The sequence below is a fragment of the Gavialis gangeticus genome, unplaced genomic scaffold (assembly GCF_001723915.1).
Source record: "Gavialis gangeticus isolate Ggan-Ray unplaced genomic scaffold, GavGan_comp1, whole genome shotgun sequence".
Taxonomy (NCBI): Eukaryota; Metazoa; Chordata; order Crocodylia; family Gavialidae; genus Gavialis; species Gavialis gangeticus.
Window position 1 is genome coordinate 11424066 of NW_017729004.1, and position 22120 is coordinate 11446185.

General features: G+C 47.5%; 1 protein-coding gene across 1 annotated transcript in view; it reads right to left on the reverse strand.

The window, feature by feature from the left end:
- XIRP1 (xin actin binding repeat containing 1) overlaps positions 1 to 21904 on the reverse strand; it is a 53939-nt gene extending 32035 nt beyond the window's left edge. The window contains exons 1-6 of the mRNA XM_019508093.1: positions 21746 to 21904; positions 20065 to 20200; positions 19410 to 19556; positions 17293 to 17347; positions 15617 to 16006; positions 12619 to 12700 (exon numbers count right to left, since the gene is read on the reverse strand). Coding sequence (XP_019363638.1) covers positions 12619 to 12700; positions 15617 to 16006; positions 17293 to 17347; positions 19410 to 19556; positions 20065 to 20102 — 712 coding nt within the window. The 5' untranslated portion in view covers positions 20103 to 20200; positions 21746 to 21904. The remainder of the gene's footprint in view (positions 1 to 12618; positions 12701 to 15616; positions 16007 to 17292; positions 17348 to 19409; positions 19557 to 20064; positions 20201 to 21745) is intronic.
- Between the last annotated feature and the right edge of the window lie 216 nt (positions 21905 to 22120).

Genomic DNA, 22120 nt, shown 5'->3' on the forward strand with positions numbered 1-22120 from the left:
CCAACCAGGGAATTCACAACCAATTGTTTCATGGCTTCCTCTTGCTTCCTATTAACAGGGTGGTGGTAAATTCTAACATAGACTATGTAAAGCTCTTAATGAATCAAGGCTACGAGATCGTACTTCTTTGGAAAACCCTGTTGGAAGAAAAAGCCCAGTGACCTCCTAAAAAAGCAACCACAACCACTAGCATTTCCCATTCAATTTGAAGAAGTGTTAGTGCCTTCAAACAGAGTGAATGGGTCTCAGAGGTGGGGAAAAGAAGGGTTGACTTTTAAAGAGAAGAAGGAAAAATACTATGTTTTTCTGTCAAGAGTGTAAAAGCCCAAGGCACAAGCTGTCATTTCAGGGTCCAGACCCTGAACTGTTCTGCCATTCAGAGGAAGTGTTAGTACGCAGCTTTGGACAACAGAGTTATTTTTGTTGCACCATTTCCAGCGCCCACACTGAAACCTGATGAGGATGATTCCTGCACCCAACATTATTCGTTTCACTAGGCGCTGTACATGGAAGACATGATTTCCAGCCCAACAAGAATCAGTGTCAAGGGTATTCTGCATTATGAGAAGGCTGATGCCTTACATCAGTTGCAGAAAGTGGTTGAGACTAAAGGTGCATACACACTGCTCAGCTGCTACCTATCCAGAATGGATTTGCCCTTTTTAAAAGCCAGCTGCTCTCAACGTAGATTTGAGAGCACCTGGCTGGAAAAACACTAAGAAACATCTTCTGTGAGACCCAGCTCTGAGTGAGGAAAGAAAGAGACCCTGCTTCATGCCAGGTGAAAAGCACTTGAGACCAGGAATAAGGCAATGGTACAGAGGGAATCAGCAGCGAATGAGGTCCCAGTTAGTAGCTGGAGCTATGGGGACAAGCGAGTTGAGTAAGGAATATAATCCTCTAGCCAGGGGTTAACTAAAGCAGTACGCTTACACTGGTGCAGCTTTTATGCGTAGACAAACCTTTTTACTACTGTATTATCACCTCAAGATTATTTTGTTTCATGTCCTTGGATATAAGTAATAGTCCAAGTCATTTACAGGCATGAATAGGCATGTTACACACAGGCCCTATCATTTCTCTTGATCTTATTTAGTTAGGGTAAAGGATTGCCCACTACTCTGTGCTGGGCCTGGTAGCCTTTTCTCTGAAGGGCGTAAGAAGTGCCGTACTGGGTCAGACATAGGGCCATGCAGCTCTGTGTCTGATGATTGACAGTGGTGAGTAGTAGATGCTTTAGAGAGAGAAAGTTTTCTAACTTTGTTTTTCCCTTTTTTAACTGGCATTTCTAACATATGGACTCTCCCTAGTTTTGCTTTTTCTACTGAAAAGGAGCCTGAAGCTGTTTAATAGGAGTTTTTAGGGCAATGGCTGGAAAGGAAAAGACAGCTCTGCTGTCCTCCAAGGTGATGGCTGGAGCTCACTGGGTGTATCCAGAAGGAAACAATAGGAACAACCCAAGAATAAATGAATGAGCACATGCTTTGCATTTCACCAGCGATTTCCACCTCTGGGTTTCAGACTACTTGCCTGCAGTTTTAGCAGCATTTTAACCTCCTTTAGGGTGACACAGAGACAAACCCTTCAGCTGATGCAAATCCATGGAGTTATGCTGGCTTATGTTGGCTAAGAGCAAAAACCTTTAAGTGATTTGCTCAAGGTCACCCACTTGCTCAGTGACACAATTGAAAGTGGACCCTAAAACTCCCAATTCAGTGCCCTGCCCCATCTATTAGATAAAGTGTCCATATCTCCAGTGCAAATGAGTCAGAGTACATAAAATGCAATAGATTCAGCAGTGCCAGGATGTAGACTATTACTGCTAGGGGTCGGAAAGGTCTCTGGGCCTTTCTATAGGCCCTTCCTGGGCTGGAAAACTAAACAGCACTGCTAAAAGGATTTCCCAAAGTCCTAAACTATTGGCTTGATCCTGAAGGGTGCTGGGCAACCACTGTTCCCCACGGTTTCAGATAGGTGCTGTGCACCTCCCCAGAGGAAGCCCCATGAATGATGCACGGGCACACAAACACTTCCTTCATTATTTGCGTAAGTCTAGGGGTAACAAGGTGGGGGGGGAGGGGGCAGTTTCCATGTTTAGCAAGCCCTAGTCTGACTCTTCTTCCTAAAGGACATCAGTTGCTGCAAGACCCACCTCATCCTTTCCAGTCTGCAAATGCCACGTGAACATGAAAAAAGAAGTCACTGACTCGCGTTGCGACCGCTCCGGCTCCCCCATCTCTTCCAGGCGCTAAGGTGCTACCCCCGTGGCCCTCTCCACCACACATCTGGCCAGCTGGTACTGTATGTGAATGCTATACCTGCTTCAACTGCTACAACGGGCCAAACTTTCACCTTCTGGAAATCGGCCCAGCTCTGGGGAAGTAACTATAACCGAGGGTGTGTCCCAGTGAACTTAAAGTGGCTTTCTCAAAGGTACAGCCTGACAACCTTGGTGGTTTGATCATAGGGGGTGCAAGGATGCTTTTTGTCACCCATGTATAAAGCCCTCTCTCCATTTCCAGTGGCCTCCCCAAATGCTTAAGCCCAAATTCTGCTGAACTAGACAGAAAATACAATGGGATGGTGCAGCAAGACTCGCCTGCCCTAGGGAAAGGGGATCGGGCTGGCAAGATTCATTTCTTGGATGGCAGCAAACTCCTTGAGCGTCAGCCTAGGAGAGGCTGAGTACCCATCGGCTGATGGGTTTTGAGTTCAGGCCCTTTCTGGTGGTATATCATTCAGAGACATGCAAATCATCATTCAAATCTAACCAAGCTATCCAGCCAAAGAGGACTTACCAGGTGTTCCTGACTTGTGTCTTTCCCGCAGAAAGTCCCAGAGGAAATGTGTTGGCTTTGGACTTCACAACCCAGCAGCCCTTACAGTATCCCGGGAAAGAGCCCTGCTCCACCGTGTCTCCCTTGATCCTTGCTCTGCCTCAGCCCAGGTTCTGACAGCTGATTTTATCGCAGCACGCCGAGCTATGTTAAGAGGATGAACCAAACGGTCTATATTTAGGGGCCATGCTAGTAGCTATTCCATCAGGCTGAGTCAATCATGAGTTCCTGCAACTATGGGCTGGGGGATGGGTCGGGGGGAGGTCTCAGGCCTTAGCTGGGTATCAGACTTTGCAATGCTGATGGGTTTATTCATTCGGGACATCCCCGTGGTAATTCAGTATGGGGAGCTGTATGCCTTCCAAACACCGTGCAGCGGGGAAAGGGCATTTTCCTGAGTCATCCTCTTGTCCTTAGGCTCTGACCACCGCATCTTATTCTTCAGCCATGAGGTTTTTGCTATGTTGGAAGTAAGGAAAGGTGACGGATATTCACTAAAATAATCAGAGGCGTCATTAGCTCTGAACGCAATGCACATTTTTTTTTCTAGACCAGCTTAGGTTTGGAAGAGCAAAAGCATGAGGAGATGAGAGAGAAGAAAACAGGCTAAGGAATGATCCAGAGAAGACTAACTGGGCTGTCTTCTCCATTGAGTAATACCATGTGATAGTGGGTTCCACAGATTAAGAAAAAAACAACATTGCTTTTAATGATTGTAGATTTTTTGCCCTATAATTTTGCTCTGTTCTTCAGAGGCTGCAGAAAAGGGCTATTTGTGTAAATAGCAATAGCAATAACATGTGTTGTTACCCTGGCTGGGATAGAAACACAAGACCCAACAAACCATGTGCCTAGCGCAGGATGATCCCTAGCTGAGGCCAGGAAGAAATTTCTACCTTTCCACTGCCATGATACACCCCAGGGAGGTGCTCCGTGTGGGTGCTGTGCTTTGATGCCTTGGCCAGAGATGGTAATGATGATGATGACGATGACTCTAATCCTATGCAGTCCCGATTACTCTGAATTCCCCAGCTAAGAGAGTAGGAGCTAAAGGGAGTTAGACCATAGGTCCATCTTGCCCAGTCTCCTGTGTCACACACGGGCAGAGGGTGGATGCTGAAAGGGAGAGTGACCTAGGTATGACCAGGGTTTTTTTACCCCATGGTTCCTCTCTCACTTACAGCCTCCAGGATTTAGGGTCTAGGAAGTTCTGATCTGGAGGCTGAATCCCTCATTCTCATGCTCAATAGCTACTGATGCCCCTTTCCTCCAAAAACGTGTCCAGTCCCTTTTTTAATCTAGCTGAACTATCAGCATCCGCAACATCTGGTAACAACGAGTTGCACACTCTGATGACACACCGTGTGAAAAAGAGCTTCCTTTGTTAGTTTTGAACTTACTACCTACTAGTTTAACTTTGGGACCCATAGGTCTTGTATTGTGAGACTCTTTGCACTCGCCTAGACTCCCTTTGCTCCATGTCCGTTTTGCGGGCATCTGAAGGAAGTCTCAGCTGGAAGAACTTTGTGGCTGAGGAAATGTAAGAAGAGGTAGGCTTACTCATTGCCTGGTGCTACTAGAAGTGCAGGGAAGAAACCCAGCATCAGTGAGAGCTAAAGGATGAGCAGGAGGAAGCGGCTTGGAGGAGGCGGACGTCCCATGCTCTTGTGATGAAAGCTTTGGTTGCAATTTAAGTACTCTCCGCTCAGTGCCCAGATGTGCTATGGATTTCCTCTTTGATGCTGGACAAGTCTCGTCATCTCTTTGGGTCTCAGTTCCTCGCCCATAAAATGGACACAATAGCACTTTGCTATTAACTACTTGGAGCATAAACATTTTGGAGCAATGGCTGTCTCTTTGTTCTGTATTTGTACAGGCCTACATCTCCACTGGAGCCTGTTGGCACTATAATATCATAAATGGGAAGCAGAGCTTGTAGGTTCATTGTATTGAGTGTGTGAGGGCAGATTTGGGTCTCTGATTGACTGACACTCTGTCTTTTCTGTTCCAAGGGCCGAATCACTTGCAGACCTCACTTTTTCTCCCTGAGCTGCTCACAATCTGCGACTGTGCTAAGACTCCTGTGTGTTTCTCCTCCCATGCTATGTTTTGTGAAATGCCTTGGATACTCTCCCTCAATAATTTGGGCCAGTGCTTTAAATATGTACGTAAGCATCAAACTACCAGCCACTTGGTGAGAGCCAGGACTTTGGTTCAAACCTGTGCTTCAAAAGGGCACGGCCCCTCCCGATGAGCTGTTTAATGATTCCTTCAAGCAATTAGAATTGGGGAAGAAAGTTAGCTCAGATTGGGCTGAGATCCAGCTACCTGCATAGAGAGCCCTAGACAAAGTATAATACAAAGACCACAGCCATTCGTCCACCACGTCAAGAAGACATTGTGTGCTAGGCCAGAGGTTGTCCCTGAGCAAGACACCATTAAGCAGGAGCCGGGACTTATCAAATACTTGCACACTGAGTACCTCAAATATCCAGAAGATAAGGGCAAAGGGATGTGATTAAGCATGTAATGTGCACTTCATTGACTACCAGCCAGGGTCTGAGTCATGGAAGTGGAGACGGCAGGGGTTGTCATATGTTTACTGGCTCAGCTAACTGGATTATTCACAGACTTTGTAAAAACCAAGAGTCAGTATACGGAGTGACAGGCTGGCTTGAGAGTATCAAGGACACGGAGCAGTCTCTTATTCATTTAGCGGGTATGCAGAGCTGATGGAAAGCCAGTCGACACAGGAAGGATAGGAGATCAAGGATGGAGCCCATCACTGGTAGTCAGTAACTGTGTGCGAGGTGTGTGTTCACGTGCATGTGTGTGTACAGATGCATAGAGGGCAATGGGTTTCTCATGGCAGCAGTAGGTAGCAGCCAGGTGCTCTAAGCGTAACTCTGATCAGAGTTACTCTGATTGCAACTAGCATGGCCAGATTCATCACCACCTCCAGTCCCACCTATTTCTGATTACTTCAATTCCCCAGCTAAGAGAGGAGGAGCTAAAGGGGCCAAGGGATAACATCAGTAATAGGTGAAGCACAATCTGGCCCTGCAGGACTGAGGATATTCATCTTTCTCAATAGGGCAGCGCATGTGACTAGTCAGGTGCCTCCCAGCAAGGCCAGCAAGCTGCTTTTTCAAGGAAGATTCCTTGGGGAAACCTGCATCCAAGAGAGCCTGGGGTGGGAGAGGGCCAGGTTGGGGTACCTGCCAGAGCGGGTCAGGCAACAGGGCCTGCTTTACCTCTCTAGATCAAGGTTGATTCATATTTAAGAGCACTGGATGAAATACTCACCCTAGTGGGAGCTTCAGGATGGGGGCACTCAAACTAGTTACCTTAAGCTGACAGGGGATGAGGATTTCCAGCATGACAGTACCTCCCGTGGAGACTGCCTGTGTGCCTGCTGTTACCTTATGGTAGGTGAAAGCTAACCTGCAATAGCTTACACCTTTTTTTATTACAGGCTGGGCTACCATCTTCCATGAGTAAGAGCAATCTTCCCCCCACAACCTTTGACCTTGCGGTACCTAGTTCATCTGCCAGTACCCTCAGTGACATGCTCACTGGGAGCTTCTTCTGGCTTATGGATGAGGACCAGGAACCTGAAGGTCAGGCTGGGTCTCATGCTGGGGTTTGGGAGCCTCTATTAAACTTTTCACAGGACAGAGCGGTATGTCCTCAATGGGCACCTGGATCCCAGACTTAAAAATAGACCTGCCTGACTATAGAGCCCTGAAAGTCAGACATACTGACTCATTAGAGGAGCTTTCACATCCAATTTTCTCTTGTCACATTTACACAAAGGAGCTGAAGAAACTGCAGTGAATTTTTCTGGATCATTTCCATTGTAATAGTCTGCATTATTGCCAGTGTCAGAGCTATATTCAGTGTAAAGAGCTGCTTATAATACAAGTACAGGGTTTTTTTTTAAAACATTTTTAAATGTACGTGGGCCAAACCTATCGCTGGTGTGAAACAGCGTTGTTCCACCATCTTCATTGGCTCTGTACTGCTTTATGCCAGCTGAGGAGTTTATGCACATAATTTTTCTCATCACTACACTGAACCATCCCCATAGTTTCTCAGTGGGGCTGGAGTTAAGTGTGGACTGTGTCCCTGGTGGCGGTTTGGAAAGGTTTCTCATTTTTCATCTCTCCACATTTTGGAGCCTTAGTCCCAGTCCCCTTTCCCTCCCACCGTGCTAAAGATGACTGAGATACATCCTCCCAGCCCGGCCGTGCTGCACCTTCACCTGCTAGAGAGGGACACGGTGCTTCCTCCCCTTGAGACTGAGCTAATTCTCCATGCAATGGTTGTTTTGTACAAGTTTAAAACCTGCAACCTGAGGGGTTGGATTGAAGGGAAAAGCCAAGTTACCGCTAGATGGCACTGGAACCCCTCACAGAGTAAACTGCCAGCTCTGCAGAAGAAGCAAGAGCTTTTTTTTTGGTGATATCTCTTGTTGGGCCAACTGTATAGTTGGACAAGTTTATGGGCACAGAGTGCCATTCTGTGGGTCACACCAAACCTACTATCTTCCGGTCACATCGAACCTACCACCTTGGGAGAAGACACAATCTGGCTGCTTAATAATCATGCTTTAAAGTAGCAAATATAAAAGAAAAAGACGATTGCTGGGTTTTTAATATGATACATCCCTCCCCCATATTACTGGGCTAAGGATTTGTGAACCTTATGATAGGGAAAGAAATATCTAATCTATCTCTATTATCTGCCTAGACTCTATTCTCTGAGTTTTGAAAATTTCCCGTAGGCACATTTGTAGATTGAAGCCAAATGAGGAAGAAAGATGTGAAAAGTATTTGAGAGTCTAGCTGAATGAGCTGTAATGTGTAGTCGTGTCAGACACCAGTTTAATCTTCGCACTACAGGGGGTATTTTCTCTTCAGCTACAATGGTGAACAGTGGAAATAATTGTGTGTCTCTGTGTGCCTTTGTGTACTTTTGTGGTCTGTTAGGGGTCTCTCTCTCTTGCACACGCATGCCAGTGCCTTGCTAGCCTCTTTGCTTTCCTGTCTGCTATCCATCTTCTCTCACGTTGTCAAGGTTTCAGGCAGGAGTAAATGCAAGGTTTCTATATCTCCTTAAACCAAGTATCTGCACCTGCAGGCTATTCCCCAATGTATTTTCCAGTCTAATTTTAAATGAGTCGAACAAGTGGCTTCCCACCATTTCCTTTGGGAAAGTATTTCAAGATCTCACAGTCTTCACTGTTTTGAAAGTGTTCCTTATCATTAGTCAGGCAGAAGGCAGTGCAGAGTGGCACCTTAGGGACTAACTGGCTCAGAGAGGCATGAGCTTTTGTAGGCAACAACCTCTGTTGCCAGTGCTACTAATGCTCAAACAAAGGAGGTTGTTGCTTGCAACAGACCATGCTTCTCTGACCCAGTTAGCCTTTAAGGTGCCACTCTGCCCTGCCTTCTGCCTGACTTTAGCCTAAAGTGGCCGACCAACTCTCTGGCTATGGTTAGTCTAAATCTTCCTTTACTCCTACACACACAACAGGTTTATGCTGCTATAATTTACATCATTTGAGTATAGCTGGTAAGATTTTTGCCTGCGTTCTCTTCAATAGACTCATTCTTCTCACAGAGTATGTTTTACTTGATCCCCAATGTGGTTTCAGATCATTCAGAGGTACACTAGGCATGATCTTTGCAGCAGATGCGCCATGAGCAACACAGACATCTTTACATGGCCTTCACTGACCTGACTACGGCCTTTGAAGAGGCCCTGTGAAAAATCCTGATGACATTTGTATGCCTGCCAAAATTTGCTACTCTCATTAGACTTTTTTGTGCTGACATGACAACAGTCATCCTAAGCAATGGCTTGGAAACGGACCCCTTCCCCATTCGAGCTGGAGTCCAGCAAGGATGCATCATTGCACCAACACTTTTTCCACTTATATCATGGCTATTCCACATCTAATTGTGGACAGACTTCCATCTCAAGTCAAGGACAGGAATCTCTTTAACATCAACCAGTTACGTTCCAAGATATCCATACCCAAGATAACCAGCACCTCCGTTATAGAGCTTTAATATCCTGAGAATTGTGCTGTGTGCTCCCACTCAATTGAAGAGCTCCAGGTTTCTCTCAACTGCTATGAAATACTTGGTGTCACTGTCAGCCTCATGAGAACCAAGATACATTCCCAGCCTACCCCGAACCAGCCAGCTGCTCCCCCACACATTGCAATGAGACGGCAGTCTTTGGAGAGCGTTAAGAATTTCCCCACCTGCGTAGTCGCCTTTCCCAAAAAGTAAATATAGATGATGATATTCAGCACTGGATAAAATCTGCCAGTGCAGCCTTTGGACATCTCCAGAATCAAATATGACAAGGCATGGACCATTTTGAGCAAACTTGCTCACTACTGAGGCAGACAAGTGAGACAGAGAAAAAAGGGAAAAAAGCTATGACCTGATATCACCAGGATCCACTCCTTCCTGCTGAAACTGTTTGCAGTATTTGCAGTCAAATATACAGATCTCAGATTGGCCTCTTCAGCCATCTCTGGACTCACTGATGACTTCCCTGTCTACTGGAAGACTGTCAACCTCGGACCAAGGGACTGCTGCTGCCACTGACACCAATATAAATTATCCCAAAGTCTGGAGTGGACAAATGACCAGCTCTCTCAGGGTGGCAGCATGCACTAGGTACTATTAGAGTACCTTGACACTGGGCACTGGGGGAATAGACATCCTGACTGCCACGAGCAAACATCTACCCCAGGATGGACCCCTGGATACACATCACTTACACTGGGGTAACTTAGACTGCTGTAGTTGTAACTGATTTGAATCTGGTGTAAAAATCAACACAGGAAAAAGCAAAAATACATTAGAGTAGAGCTATATGTCACATGTGCACTTTTTCACACTAATGTAAAGACCAGTTACATTGGCCTGGATATGTGGTGCAGCCAAGACTTTTGTTTAATATGCACTCTCTTGGACCAACCCAAACGACACCTCTGCCCCTCTGCATTTGCTTCCTTCCCTCAGTGCTTCTAATTCACCCACCCCTGGTGCCACATGGATGTGGCTATATGCTGTCAATTGGGGGTAGTACGTGTGGAGCAGAACAGCCTGCTTGAAAATGTCCCTGCCAACTACAGTAAGTCTTTAGTCCAAAAAGTCCTTGCATCGACTGACTAGTGACGGTCTAGTCATCTTGTAAAGATGAGGCTTGCTATTTTCTATCCAGATTTCACTTTCTGAGTGAGGCCAAGGAATGGGCTGGAAACTAAGGATATAGCCACACTGCTAGGCTATTCACTTGTTCCTGCCAAAGCTTGGAAACAAAGCAGTGTAGGTGGTATAACCTGGCCCTAGACAGACACCAAGAAGCTGAGATGATCCTGCCTTGAGCAGAGGGTTGGACTAGAGATGACCTCCTGAGGTCCCCTCCAGCCATACTAGGACGGTAAGCTTTCTTTAGGCAGAGAGCCTGAGTGTGACTCTGGGCATATGCTCAGGGCTGTGCTAAACTGGCTACACTTCCTCATGTCTAGGCTTTGGTGTGGACAGAGTGGGAGTGTGTGGGCAGGGTGCACTTTTTGCAGGCGCTGCCATGCTAGTCCTGGGGCAGTGTAGATGTGTTGTAGGTTTGTAGAGTACTGCAACAACAGGTACTATGATGCCACATGTGCAGCTGATGGATGGTCACACTGGTGTGAGTGTATCTGAAAGTGAAATGCCTATCAGCAGAAACCTCCAGTGTTGCTGTGTCCCTAATGGAGGTATGTAGAGTAGTTCTCCTGAATGAGTAAAAACTGTACTAAAGATCTGGCCTGGCCTAACTCCATGCTACTCCAAACCGTCCGGTATACTCCATTTCCCCATTTTTCCATTACTAGCAGTGATAGCTGTTGCATCACCAGTTTCTGTGTTCCTTCATTACAGCCCACTGGTAATATTTGAAGTGGTCTATGTGAGGTGTGGAAAGCTGATATGGGATTTGTCACCATGGTGTGCAAGGGTGCTACTACTGTAGAGTGAGGCAGTGATATCGGTGCGCTCTTCTGGCACAGTGCAGGACACACAGCTTAAGGTGTCGGACCTGGGGCAAAATAGTCTTGGATGAGGGCATGCAGTTATGGTGCTATCTCCCCACAGAGCAGATCAAGAGAACCTGGAGTCTCCACCATCCTGAGGAGACATCAGATGTCTTCTTTGAGACACGCTTTCTACCATGTGTGATGCTTGCAGTCCAAACCCTGCCCAACAGAGCACCCCCAAAACCCCCTTTTCCCAAACAAAGGTCTGAGCCCCTAAAGGAAGAAGTGCCAGAGACCTAATGGCATTCATTGGATCCAACAGGGATTTTACTTTTGCTGTGACTTCTGCATGGAAAGCACTTGGCTATTTAACGTTAAGATTGGTAGTATATCACCATTCATCAGCCAGATGATGATGAGCTTTGCTCCTCTATCTGCCATTGAAAAATTAAGGGTAAGCTAGTACTGTGTCCCAAGACCTTGGCCTTTCCTTAGCAAGATGCGATAGTGATTTCTTCCAGCTTTCAAAATAGCGCTCTTAGACAATTACCCTTTCATTTTTTTTGAGGCGGGGAGAGGAGGGAATAGGCACCAACCTCAAGTACCCAGTCGTTGGCTGCTGAGGGCGTTTGCCTAAGTGTGAGAGATCTCAGGTGCACGTTGCCTTCCAAAACTGGCAGAGCAGAGACTCAAGCTAAGGTCTCCTGCACCCCAAGAAAGTACCATAATTAGCACACTATTGGCTCTCCAGTGCTGGGAGAGTCTCTTCTCCCTTATATTCTATCCTGGACCCAAGAAACCTTTTCAACAATCATTTTGTTGAAATCCACTATTTGCTGAGAAAAGTTTGGTTTTGATGCAGTGGCCTTTTCTGCTGAATACCTGGTCCACTGAAAAATTCCCAAGCAGCTCTCGTTCTACCGATATCATCTCGCTAAGAATGCACACGTAGATTATCTAAAGCCAGTCATGACCGAGTCTGATTCATCCTCCATGCAAGATGTACAATGGATTTGAGCCAAGAGTGCTGTAACCCAAGCATTACTTATGTGCAAAATAAACCTCCCAGTGAGCTGTGTAGCATGAAGAAATTACTCATCTCCAATGCAGTGCAAATCTAGCCAAGCTAAACATGGACATGCTGCCATCACATTTGAGACCAGTTATTTTTAACCATTAGGCCAGTAGGACTGGGAAGGTCAGTGCACTCTAACAGCCTCGGGACTGACGCAGGAGCCAGCTCCTTTGACTTCCCATCCCTGCTGATCACGAGCTATGCCCGTAAGAGTAACGGTACCTCAATGTCCTCCATTCTAAACTGAGGGGGTAGTTGTGTAGTTGTAAGAGGCTAAAAACTTGCCGGGGTCTATGACAGGTCACTTAAACGACAGATTTATAGCTGATTTATGGGTGTGGGGATAATCCGCACCAAATCTCATTTGCTAAGTACATTTTCCTTTTCTTTTGTCTTCTTCAGTAGAGGTATCTGTCCGGTCCCTCTCCCTGTAGGGAAAGACAGTACCATCTCACTACATCCTCTCACGATGCAAGCTGCCAGCAGTGCTGGCAAAAGTGACCCTGATTGAACTCTGCTTTTGGGTACCCTCAAGCAATCCCATTGCTTTCAATGGCATCATCGGGTTTGCCCAGTCCCTGGAAATGGCCCTGCTTTTGTGTTAGTTGCAATCTGAGGCAGAGGAGGAGTAATTACTCGGTCACCAGAATAAATCAGAGACTCACAGCTCCTGAGTGTGGCTGAGTCAGAAGCCGGGTCTGGCACGGTGAGGGTCATCGACTCCGTCTTCTGGGAGAGCTTCTCTTCCTGTGTGGGAATGAGAAAGTCTGTGAGCTGCTGGTCAAACCGTTGTATTTCCATAAAGAAATGATGGGTATGCTGTTGGACAGAAGGCAATAGGACCAAAGAGCATCTCCTCCCCTCTCCATGTGGTTGTGGCCCTGATAGTCCCTCTATCTATTAGGTTTGGTCTGTCTTATTCCTGTCTGTGTTGCTTTATACTATGGAGACTGCATGTCTTCCATAAAGCTATGACAACCCCCTGACTTCAGGCAGTGCTCCAATGCTTTGGGCTGGACACTAAACTATTGCCATTATTAGGCCTTTGTACATGCCACGTTTTTTGCCCTTTCTTGCACTGCAACTGCATGACTATTTGCACGACCGGGTTTTCCAGACTCTTTAAAAGTCTTTCTGGTGCATTGAACTAAAACTCTTTGAGTGTAGTTTAGTTTGGCTTGCCGGGAATTAAAGCGTCCCATCCATGGAGTTGTTGTGTGCAAACACAAAGGCACTCAAAGACATGTAATGGGCCTCTTTGTCCACCAGATGGCGCTGTGACTTTTTTTGTAGTTCACCCCTTTGAATTGCTTTCTAATAGCTTCACTTTTTTTTCCTTGTGTGGTTTGCAGTTTCCCTGCTTCCACAGCTACGTGGCAGGCCATAGACATGGGGTGGGTGGAGGACCCCGGGTCAGGGGGCAGCGCTGGACCATCCTGCTCTCCTGCTGGCCAGGGACCTGGCTTAATTTGAAAACCTAGTGCGGGCAAACACAGATGCAATGCTCTAAAACAAACCACTTTAAATTTTATAAACCTATTTAATTTAATGAGGATTAAAACCTGTGATGTGTACAGGTGCCCATTGAGGCTTTGCTAAAGAAAGCCCCGGAACCCTCTAAGTTTCAGCTGTCTCAAGTCCACTATTTACCTCTGATCCTGGTTTTGACTATGTCCCTCTTACTCTTATGAGCAGTGCTGTGCTCTAGGAGACCTTTAATTCATTTAGTGAGTAAGGTGCCTGCTAGATCCCTTTTTGGCAGGAGTAGTACTTCTTGAGGGCTACTCTGATCCCCTTCTACTTCCTGTTCTACTGCTCTGCTTTCTGTTCCCAGTTTTCTGCTCCCTGTCTGATCTGTTGTTCTGCTTTCTGCTCCCTACCCTAAGCGCTGCTGTATTCCCTGCCCCTTCCCTGATGTGCCATATGCCACACACACAGGCTGCCTCTGCCATTTATGGGTTTGCCACCTTGGCCCTAGAGGGTTTGAGACCAAGGTCCAATTCCATGGGAGTAAAGCTCTCCAAAACCAGTCCTTTGAGGGCTTTCTGCAGCAGTGCAGTAGTGGGGTCTAGCTCTGTGGTGGGAGGACCTGGCTGTGCCTTACCCAGGGCATGCTCTGAACTGGAGCAGGCGTGGAAGGATGAGCCTGCAGCAGCCTCACTCATGTATTTTGGGGTTTGGAGCATGCCTGTAGGCTCAGGTAGGGATGTATGCAGGATGAGGTCTAGTCCTCATGGTATCAGGACCCACAGCTGCAGCAGTGTTGACAAGTCCTGAGATTGCATCTCTTCTTGTTAGGCCATTTGCAATGACAAGTTGGATTTTTCTATCTGCCTTCCACCCTTCTCATAATTTTGCTAAACTTTAGGGTTGCCTTAAGTGTCTTCTTTCTGACTTAGGCTAACCTGTTCATTTTTCTTCAATCTGTCCCCATAACTTTCAGAGCTCATGTTTCTGATAAAAACTGTGTGGCCCTTGGCTGCTTCCTTAGCCAGGTAATCATATCCTCCCTGTGGGACAGCAATCAGGAGAATTATACCCTGCCCTTGGGTTGCCTACTTGTCTAAGTAAAGTCAAAAAAGGGCTTTTTCCAGCAGTCCCCTGGTCAATAGTCTACCCCTGATGGTAATGACCTAGGCACCGCACTGTGTTTGTCTGCTCTGTATAGCTCACCGGGGGGAGAAGTCCTACCTTTTCTCCTCTAGAGACATCTATTCCTATCAGCCCCTTCAATTTACATTTCTTTCGTGTATCCTGTGCTCTGATAAGCACTGCGGAGCTGACACCAGCTCACACGGGGCCATTTTTGCGTGGTGCTGTGGACAAGACAACCCTTTGCAACTTCAGGTCACTGCCTGTCATGGGGGCCTACTGAGGACATTCCCTTCATTGTGTTTCCTGGTCAATTAGCAACACAATTCATAGAGGTTGGGGCTCACATCCTTGCTCTTGATCATTCCTGGTTTTAAGTCACTATTGGCTTCAAGCAGAAGTGCATTTGAGAGCAAGGAAGGGCAGGGGCCTAGATTACGAAGGAGGAGTCTCTTGCATAGGCTGGTTTTGTGCACTCTGGAGAGATGGGCTTAAGTCTAGCTTAGGCCACCAGTTCGGTGAGACTTCTCACAAGTGGATGTTCCCTGATTCCAGTCCATGGTGTGAACTGGTTGTGTGTATTGGCACTAACATCCAGACAATTTGCCCGCTTCGTGACCCATCGGTTACTAATAGAGGGCCAGATGCTGCCACATTAATTACTCACATTAATTAGTACGCTTTGCTGGGGTAGCTTCACTGAGTGCACTGATGGAGCTGGTGTGTGCAGGTGGCAGACTTTGGCCCAATGGAAGCCCAGTGCATGCTGGGGAGCAGGTGAGTGGTGAGAACCAGGTTTTCGGGAGCCCACCACAGCCTGCTTCAAGATCAGCTGTTTGCCTCTAAGCCAAACCCAAGGATTACAGGTAAGCCTACCCTGCTGAGCCTCCGGTCTGCCAGCAATACACATCCACCAGAAGTGATGCCCTCTTCTCCACTCTCCTGGCCACTCCCACACTGACCCCATTGAAATCAATGGGCTTTCCACTGCTGAGTTCACCAGCACCAAGCTGTGGCCCTAATTCCAAAAGCAAACAGGCTTTGGGGCATGCGAGAAGAGAGCTCACCAACCTTAGTGGCCGAAGCCCCTGCTGTGGATGTGGCAGGACTCCTTTGCTGTCTCCTCCTGCTGCTCTGGGATGAAGAGAAGGGCAGCTCTGCCCAGCTTTTAGCCCCCTTGGCCGAAGGCTGGAGGGTTGTCTGCGTGTCAGACTCGGATTTGCTTTTCCTAAACTTGCCACCGGAAAAGGTTGTGAGGAGCGGGCCAGAAGAGACAGGCAGAAGTTGGGGACCGGCAGTGACTCTGCCAGCATCAGAGCTGGTATTCCCTGGAGTGGGACTGACGTGGTGGGTGGCGCTGGACCTGCTCCCGGAGACATTGCTGGTGGGGCCTCGAGGTACAGCAGCTTTTGCCCCCAAAGGCTCCTGTTCGTTGGGCAGTAGACGGTTTCTCGTCATCCTCTAAAACAGATCCGTCAAGACGTTTATTCTCTACTGTCTGCAGGGAACCCACTGCAATTGTGAAACACGGCCCCCAAGCCCACCCCCTTTTCCCCTCTGTTTCATGACAGTGCTCACGTTACCTCCTAGACTTGGAAGGGCTTGTCTGCACAGCCTTCCTCCTGACCACAGGAGCCGACCTTTTTTTTTGCTGGGGTGGGGGCGTCCTAAGATGATACCCCCCCTTCTCTCCATGACAGGGCTGGAGCAGAGCTGAGCAGAGCCTGAGGTGGGGGGGGCGCGGGGGTGGATGTGGGCTGCCAGCAACCAGTGCACGGCTCCCAGAGGGAGCAGCAGGCAGCAGGCAGCTTGCATCCACCCCTGCCCTGCGCACAAATCTGGGGGGCACATGGGTCCCATGCCCCCCTCCTCTGTAGGGAGCCAGTCCCTCTGTCCCACCCTCTGGGCTCTGTCTTGCTCCCCACCTTGGCCCTGGCCCTCATGCACTGCCCTGCCTGGGCAGCACCCCTGCCCCACTCCCTTCCTCACCATGGCGGTCTCAATCTACCCTGCCCCCCCCCATCGACGTACCTACAGGCAGCTGGGGCAGCTGCTTTCCACCACTGCCTGGGACTGCTTTCCTGGCCACGTGCATGTGTGCGCACGCACACATACATGCGGTGTCCCCAATGTCCCACTCCCGCAGCCCCTTGTAGTCTGCAGCGCTGCCAGCCTGCAAGGGGAAACCTGCCATTTCCCACTTTTTTCCGCAGTGAACAGAAAACCCAGATTCCTGCACAATACTGGGAATATGGGACAAATGCTGGCCTGGAGTAACGCAGCCTGGGACTGGGATTTGATGTTCCCATTTCAGGCCTGTCCCGCCCACTTAGAGATGGGTGGTTCGGGGGGCCAGAGCTCGCAGGGCCCCACATACTTGGCACCTATGCTCTTGACTCTAGGACTGCTCTCCCCAAAATGACTGCTCTCCTGGCTCCTGCTCTGGATTACCAGAGTCCAACAATTCAGCAGAATAAAGGGCTTGAAAACAGCCCCGAGTGGCTTGGCATACACAAGTCGAATGTTCTGGGGCGTGCTTCACATCTTTGCTCTGATTCTCAGTTCGGTTCATACTTGATGCGCTGAGACAGTCTGGCCAGTGATACCTGCCCTGCCCTGGGTCCTCTTCAGACCACTTGCTGATTGCTACACATGGCTTGGTTTCCTCACCATGGATGAAGATGACAAAGGGTGTCAGCTTCTCTGTCATGCTTCCATCCATCTTGTGTAAGTCAATTTGGACTCACCTTGTGATCCTCTTGCGTTGATGTGCCACTTTCACGATCCAGGATGTTTTGATATCTAAACAAGAGACAGAAGATGATGCTTTACCCCCCTTTCCAGACAGTGCATTCAAGAATTACAATATTTTTTTACCTAAAGAAGAAGCCCAGATGTTTCGCAAAGCTCTTGGGGGCCATTTGAATCCTTTGGTTTCAGTAAAAATCAGATTCTGATTTGGATCTAAATTTTGGATGTGGGGATAGATCTGAATTTGGCCAAACAGAGATTTTTATTCTTCAAGTGTGTCGGAAATGCCACTCCCTTGATTTAAAGCCCACAAGGGATGGTTGTTCGGTCTGACTTCCTGCCTAAAGTAAGGCTGTAGATTTTCCCCGGGGATTCCTCCCCTGAACCAAGCAACTTGCAGTTGATCCAGTTGTAAAGACAATTTTGTTTTCATTTAACAATGTCAAGAGACAGAGGTTTCACTGCAGCTCTCGGTACGCTCCTCTGATGGGTGGTTACTTTGGCCATTCAAAATAATGCTTAATTATGAGTTGGGCTTTTCCACACTTCTCCCACCCCGGTTTGTGCAATGCCTTTGTCTGATAGATTAAATTCCTCAGATATCTTCTCTACAGAGAGGGGCTTACAGATGGATTGAGTCCCTTTTTAACTGTGTTTTTGGTATGCTAGGTAGCTTGTGTGCCTTCAGGGTCCCGGTTATCCCCACTTGACATATTCAAATGACATATTCAGATACTCCACATCTATTCCTGGTCTTTTCTTTTTTTAGCAAGATAAATTGAATGGTTGTTTTGTTTGAACGATTGTCCTGCAAGTATTAGCAGCTGACTGTTGTTTTAAGTACGTAGTAGAATAATAGAGCTGAAGCGACTACCACAGCTCATAGATGTTCTTCATTGCATCCCTGACTGCGCTGTCTGTTTCATTTGTGGTCCGTCTCCCCACACTTTTTAGGCTTGAAAGCCTCATCCCAGCCTTCCTTTGGCTGCTCCTCAGGTTTTATCTCATGCCTAAGATTGATATGTTGTGCCACCGAATGTGCCAGGCGAGTACTGTCTCTCCATGTTGGAAGTGGGGGACGAGAAGAAGGTATGTGGGAACTAGCACCAGGATAACGAGCACCTTCTTCTGAAGGAGTTTGCAAGCAATAGTTTAGGGATGCATGCATGCAATGATCTTAGATCTTTGTTCTGGAGGAATGTAGAAATCTTACAGGAAAATGTGTGGGCACGGCCTTACAGAGAAGGACAGTCAAGGACCTTTTGTGGTACAGGCTGGCCTCAGGGATGTGCTTATAACTCGCTTTGCCTTTCAGGGCAGTTTCGAGAAGAGTCTGATACTGTAAATCGTCAGTCTATATGATTAGAAAGACCATCCAAAGAGAAGGCCCTGGTTTGCTGTATAAACCTCGTAGATTTAGTTCTACCTAATATTGGATAAGATGTTTGTCTGTGATGAATAGGCACCCATGCTCCATGCTAAGCATGGACAGGGCTCTGCTGGTGTTTCTGTGGGTTGTTATCCCATTTTAGTTGGACCTGGACTGCTGTGAGGGTTAAGTTCTCCAGGCCTTCACTTGCCGGTGTATTTATATAGATTGAGCCTAATGCAAAGATGCATCCTTAAGGTTCGAGCTGCCCTAAGGCACCATTACTGGTCAATGAAATCACAGCAGCACTAAAGCAATCACTTCTCTGCAGCAACTCTCTACCCTTGTGGGAAGCACCAATACCCTCTCAAACAGATGACTTTTGCAGTATGCCCTTAGGTCACCAAATTCCCGATATTTCCGAGTTCTCACAGAGATTCTCATCGTCTTCCCAGCTATCCCCTTTCTTTGAAGCTGAAGCACATCTTGGGTGCTTATGCTGACCACAGCTCTTGTAGAGTGGCCCAGGGAGAGAGCGCATCCCTTAAGTAGGCTGGCTTTAGGCCATTTAGGACAGTGTAGGCCATAATCTCTGCTGAGAGTTTGTTTGGCATCCATTGTGTTTTCAAGAGTTTGTCAATACTGCCCAGAGGGTGGGATGGATGATTTTTCATGCAGTCAATGTGGATCTCAATACGTGGATACTGTGAAATAGTTAATGACCTGTGGAACCTAGTTGCTCACCTGGCTACTAGCTTGGAGACAGAAACAGAGTTTCTTAGAGACAGTGAAGCTCTGTGGTCTGGCCTGCTTTGCGGAAAACCAAGTGCTGTATGAAAGGATGGAGGCTGCCTCAGCTTGTCAGCCCTTGCCATGTTCTCTGCCTGCTGCCTTCAAAACAGAGAAAAAAAACCATTACCTACATGCCTGGGGGAAGTGTTCACAAAGCAAATTGGATCGTCTTCATTTGCTTACTCCATGCAACCATTTATGCTGTAAAGAACAAACTCTACCTCCCGCAACACCTCTGTAGGCCTGATTTGAGCAAAGTCAGCAGGGGGTAGGAGGGAAGGGTACATATATACTGTGCTATTCTACAGGACCGTATGTAGGAGCGGTCATGTGCACTCCCATGTTGTGGTGATGAGCTTGGATTTAGTCCTTGGTTCAGCAAACAAAGCAGCATGATTTAAACACATGCTTGCAGTCAGTCCCATTGAATGGTGCTGGTTTAAGCTCTGTCTCTTTGGACAGCCTGAACGCTTTCCCATAATCTGCAATGCAGCTTCCAGCTGCCTGGGGTGAGTGGAAGTTATTAGGATGAATGTATGCAGCTAGCTCTGACCCACCCTATCACACGGCAATAGTTTTGGGGAGGATTCAGCATTAAGTCACTGACTTGCTCGTGCACTTTTCTGAGCCTGTGTTGCATCTCATACGCTTCTCGTGGCTCTCCCGTACCACATATCAGAGCCCTTATTCCTTCCCTTTCCCTTTGGTTACAGGAATCAGGTGGGCAAAGTCCCCCAGCAAATCTGCAATTAAATATTAAAAGGCAGTGGTGAGGAAAGGGTCAGGGTGACTGAAAGAGTCAGCAGTAAAGAACAGGAGAGCATGCCCACGCCTAGCCTTGTGCATCTGTTCCTATCTCATAAGGTCTCCTTCTTACTTAAAAAACCCCTACAGGTGCAAATTCAGATCTCAATCCCAGGCTTACTTAGCTGGTGTTTCTCCAGATTTGCATCAGTATCAGATTCTATACCATGGATATACTGTCTCTCTAGGTTATGAGAAATCACACATATGGGGTAGTCCTCACTATTTCTTCCTTTCCTGTCCTCACCCCTGTACACAAAAGCCTGGTGGGCAGTAGCTTGCTCTCTGACTGACCAGACACTGGGAATTGGCCACTCCAGGAAGTTCAGTTCTGGCTCCTAATCTAGGATTACAGTTTAGTATGTAGTAAACTCCATCCCTACTTTGTGAGGTGTGAGGTTTAGCTGAAGAGGACGGGGAAGAGGGAGCAACCATACCTTCTCCTTTTCTGTGTGTACCGTGAGGTCTGAAATGATGACATCTTGTGTGTTAGTAGCACAATGCCATGGCAAGTTAGTCTAGTCTCTTTGGCTGCTGTGGTCAGGACAAGAAATAATGGTATTTTTTTTAATGAGGGAAATATAAGTTGGATGTTAGGAAGAAGTTTGACCCCAGTACTCTTTCCTGCCATGGCAGGGGGTCGGACTAGATGATCTGCTCAGGTCCCTTCTGACCCTAGAAACTATGAAACTATGAAACTGTAAGTTTCTTACTATGAGGGTAGCTGAGCATTGGAGCAAATTACTTGGAGAGGTTGTGTCCATCCTTGGGCATTAAAAGCAGGTTAAACCAACACTTGGCTAAGATGATTTAGATGTGGCTGATCCTGCTCTGAACAGGGGTTTGGACTAATGGATCTCTCAAGGTCCCTTTCACCCTTATTTTTCTATGATTGAGACAGTTTGACAACCTGGTCCATCCTGCTGTGTTGTGGTACGAGCAGGTCTCAAACTATCAATGACATCCAGACTGGGTCAATGGTTGAAGAGGTGAGCTACCAGGCATAGCTTGGTGTTGCAATATATGGTAGTTGTCCTTAGCATCAGGATAGTGGATTAAATACATCATATGTCTTGTTCTACCATTTTTGAAGTGTGCCCCTCCTGGGAGATGGACCACCTACTAAATGAATGCATTTTCTGCTCAGGGAATAGTAAGTCGATTTGCTGGGAGGATACGTGGTCTGCTCACCTGACATGCCAGGTAATGAAGTATGTATTGGAGAGATGCTACTTATTAGAGCAATGCAGCCCCCAACACCAGGCTGATCCCAGAGGGGCTGGAAGTTTGCTTTCCCGTGTAACGAAAAAAAAGCAGTGTCATCTCCATTTAACAGGCGGGGGAAGTGCAAACTGAAGGGACTTGTGCAACATCACACCAAATATCTGTGCCTAACTGGGTAAATAAAACAGGTCTCCTGAGTCCCTGTTCAATGCCACAAACACAAGTCCATCCTCCTCCTCAGCCCACCCCTCAGGACTTACCGGGAAATGATCTACCAGGGATGAAGTGTAGCACTCAGTGGGGAACCCAGTCAGTCTCCAGCAGTCCCACAAGGGGGAATAAATGGGGGTGATGCTGAATGAGTGTATGAGAAACAAGAGAGGAGAAAAGCTAGCAGGGGAGGGGGAGAGAGCCGAGTGGGTAAACTGTCCAAGTGTACCGGGGGCAAAATTCACTTGCTGGGTTCACCGGCTGGTCCACTTTTAATAGATCACTAAGTTGTGACAAACTACCACTTAGAGCGAGAGGCTTCTCATGGTCACTTTGGTTCCTCAGTAGCTAGATCCCTGAGCTGGCCAAACCTCACAGCAATCTCCCTGTCCTACGTCTATTCTGTGCCCCCCTCCCTGTGCAGG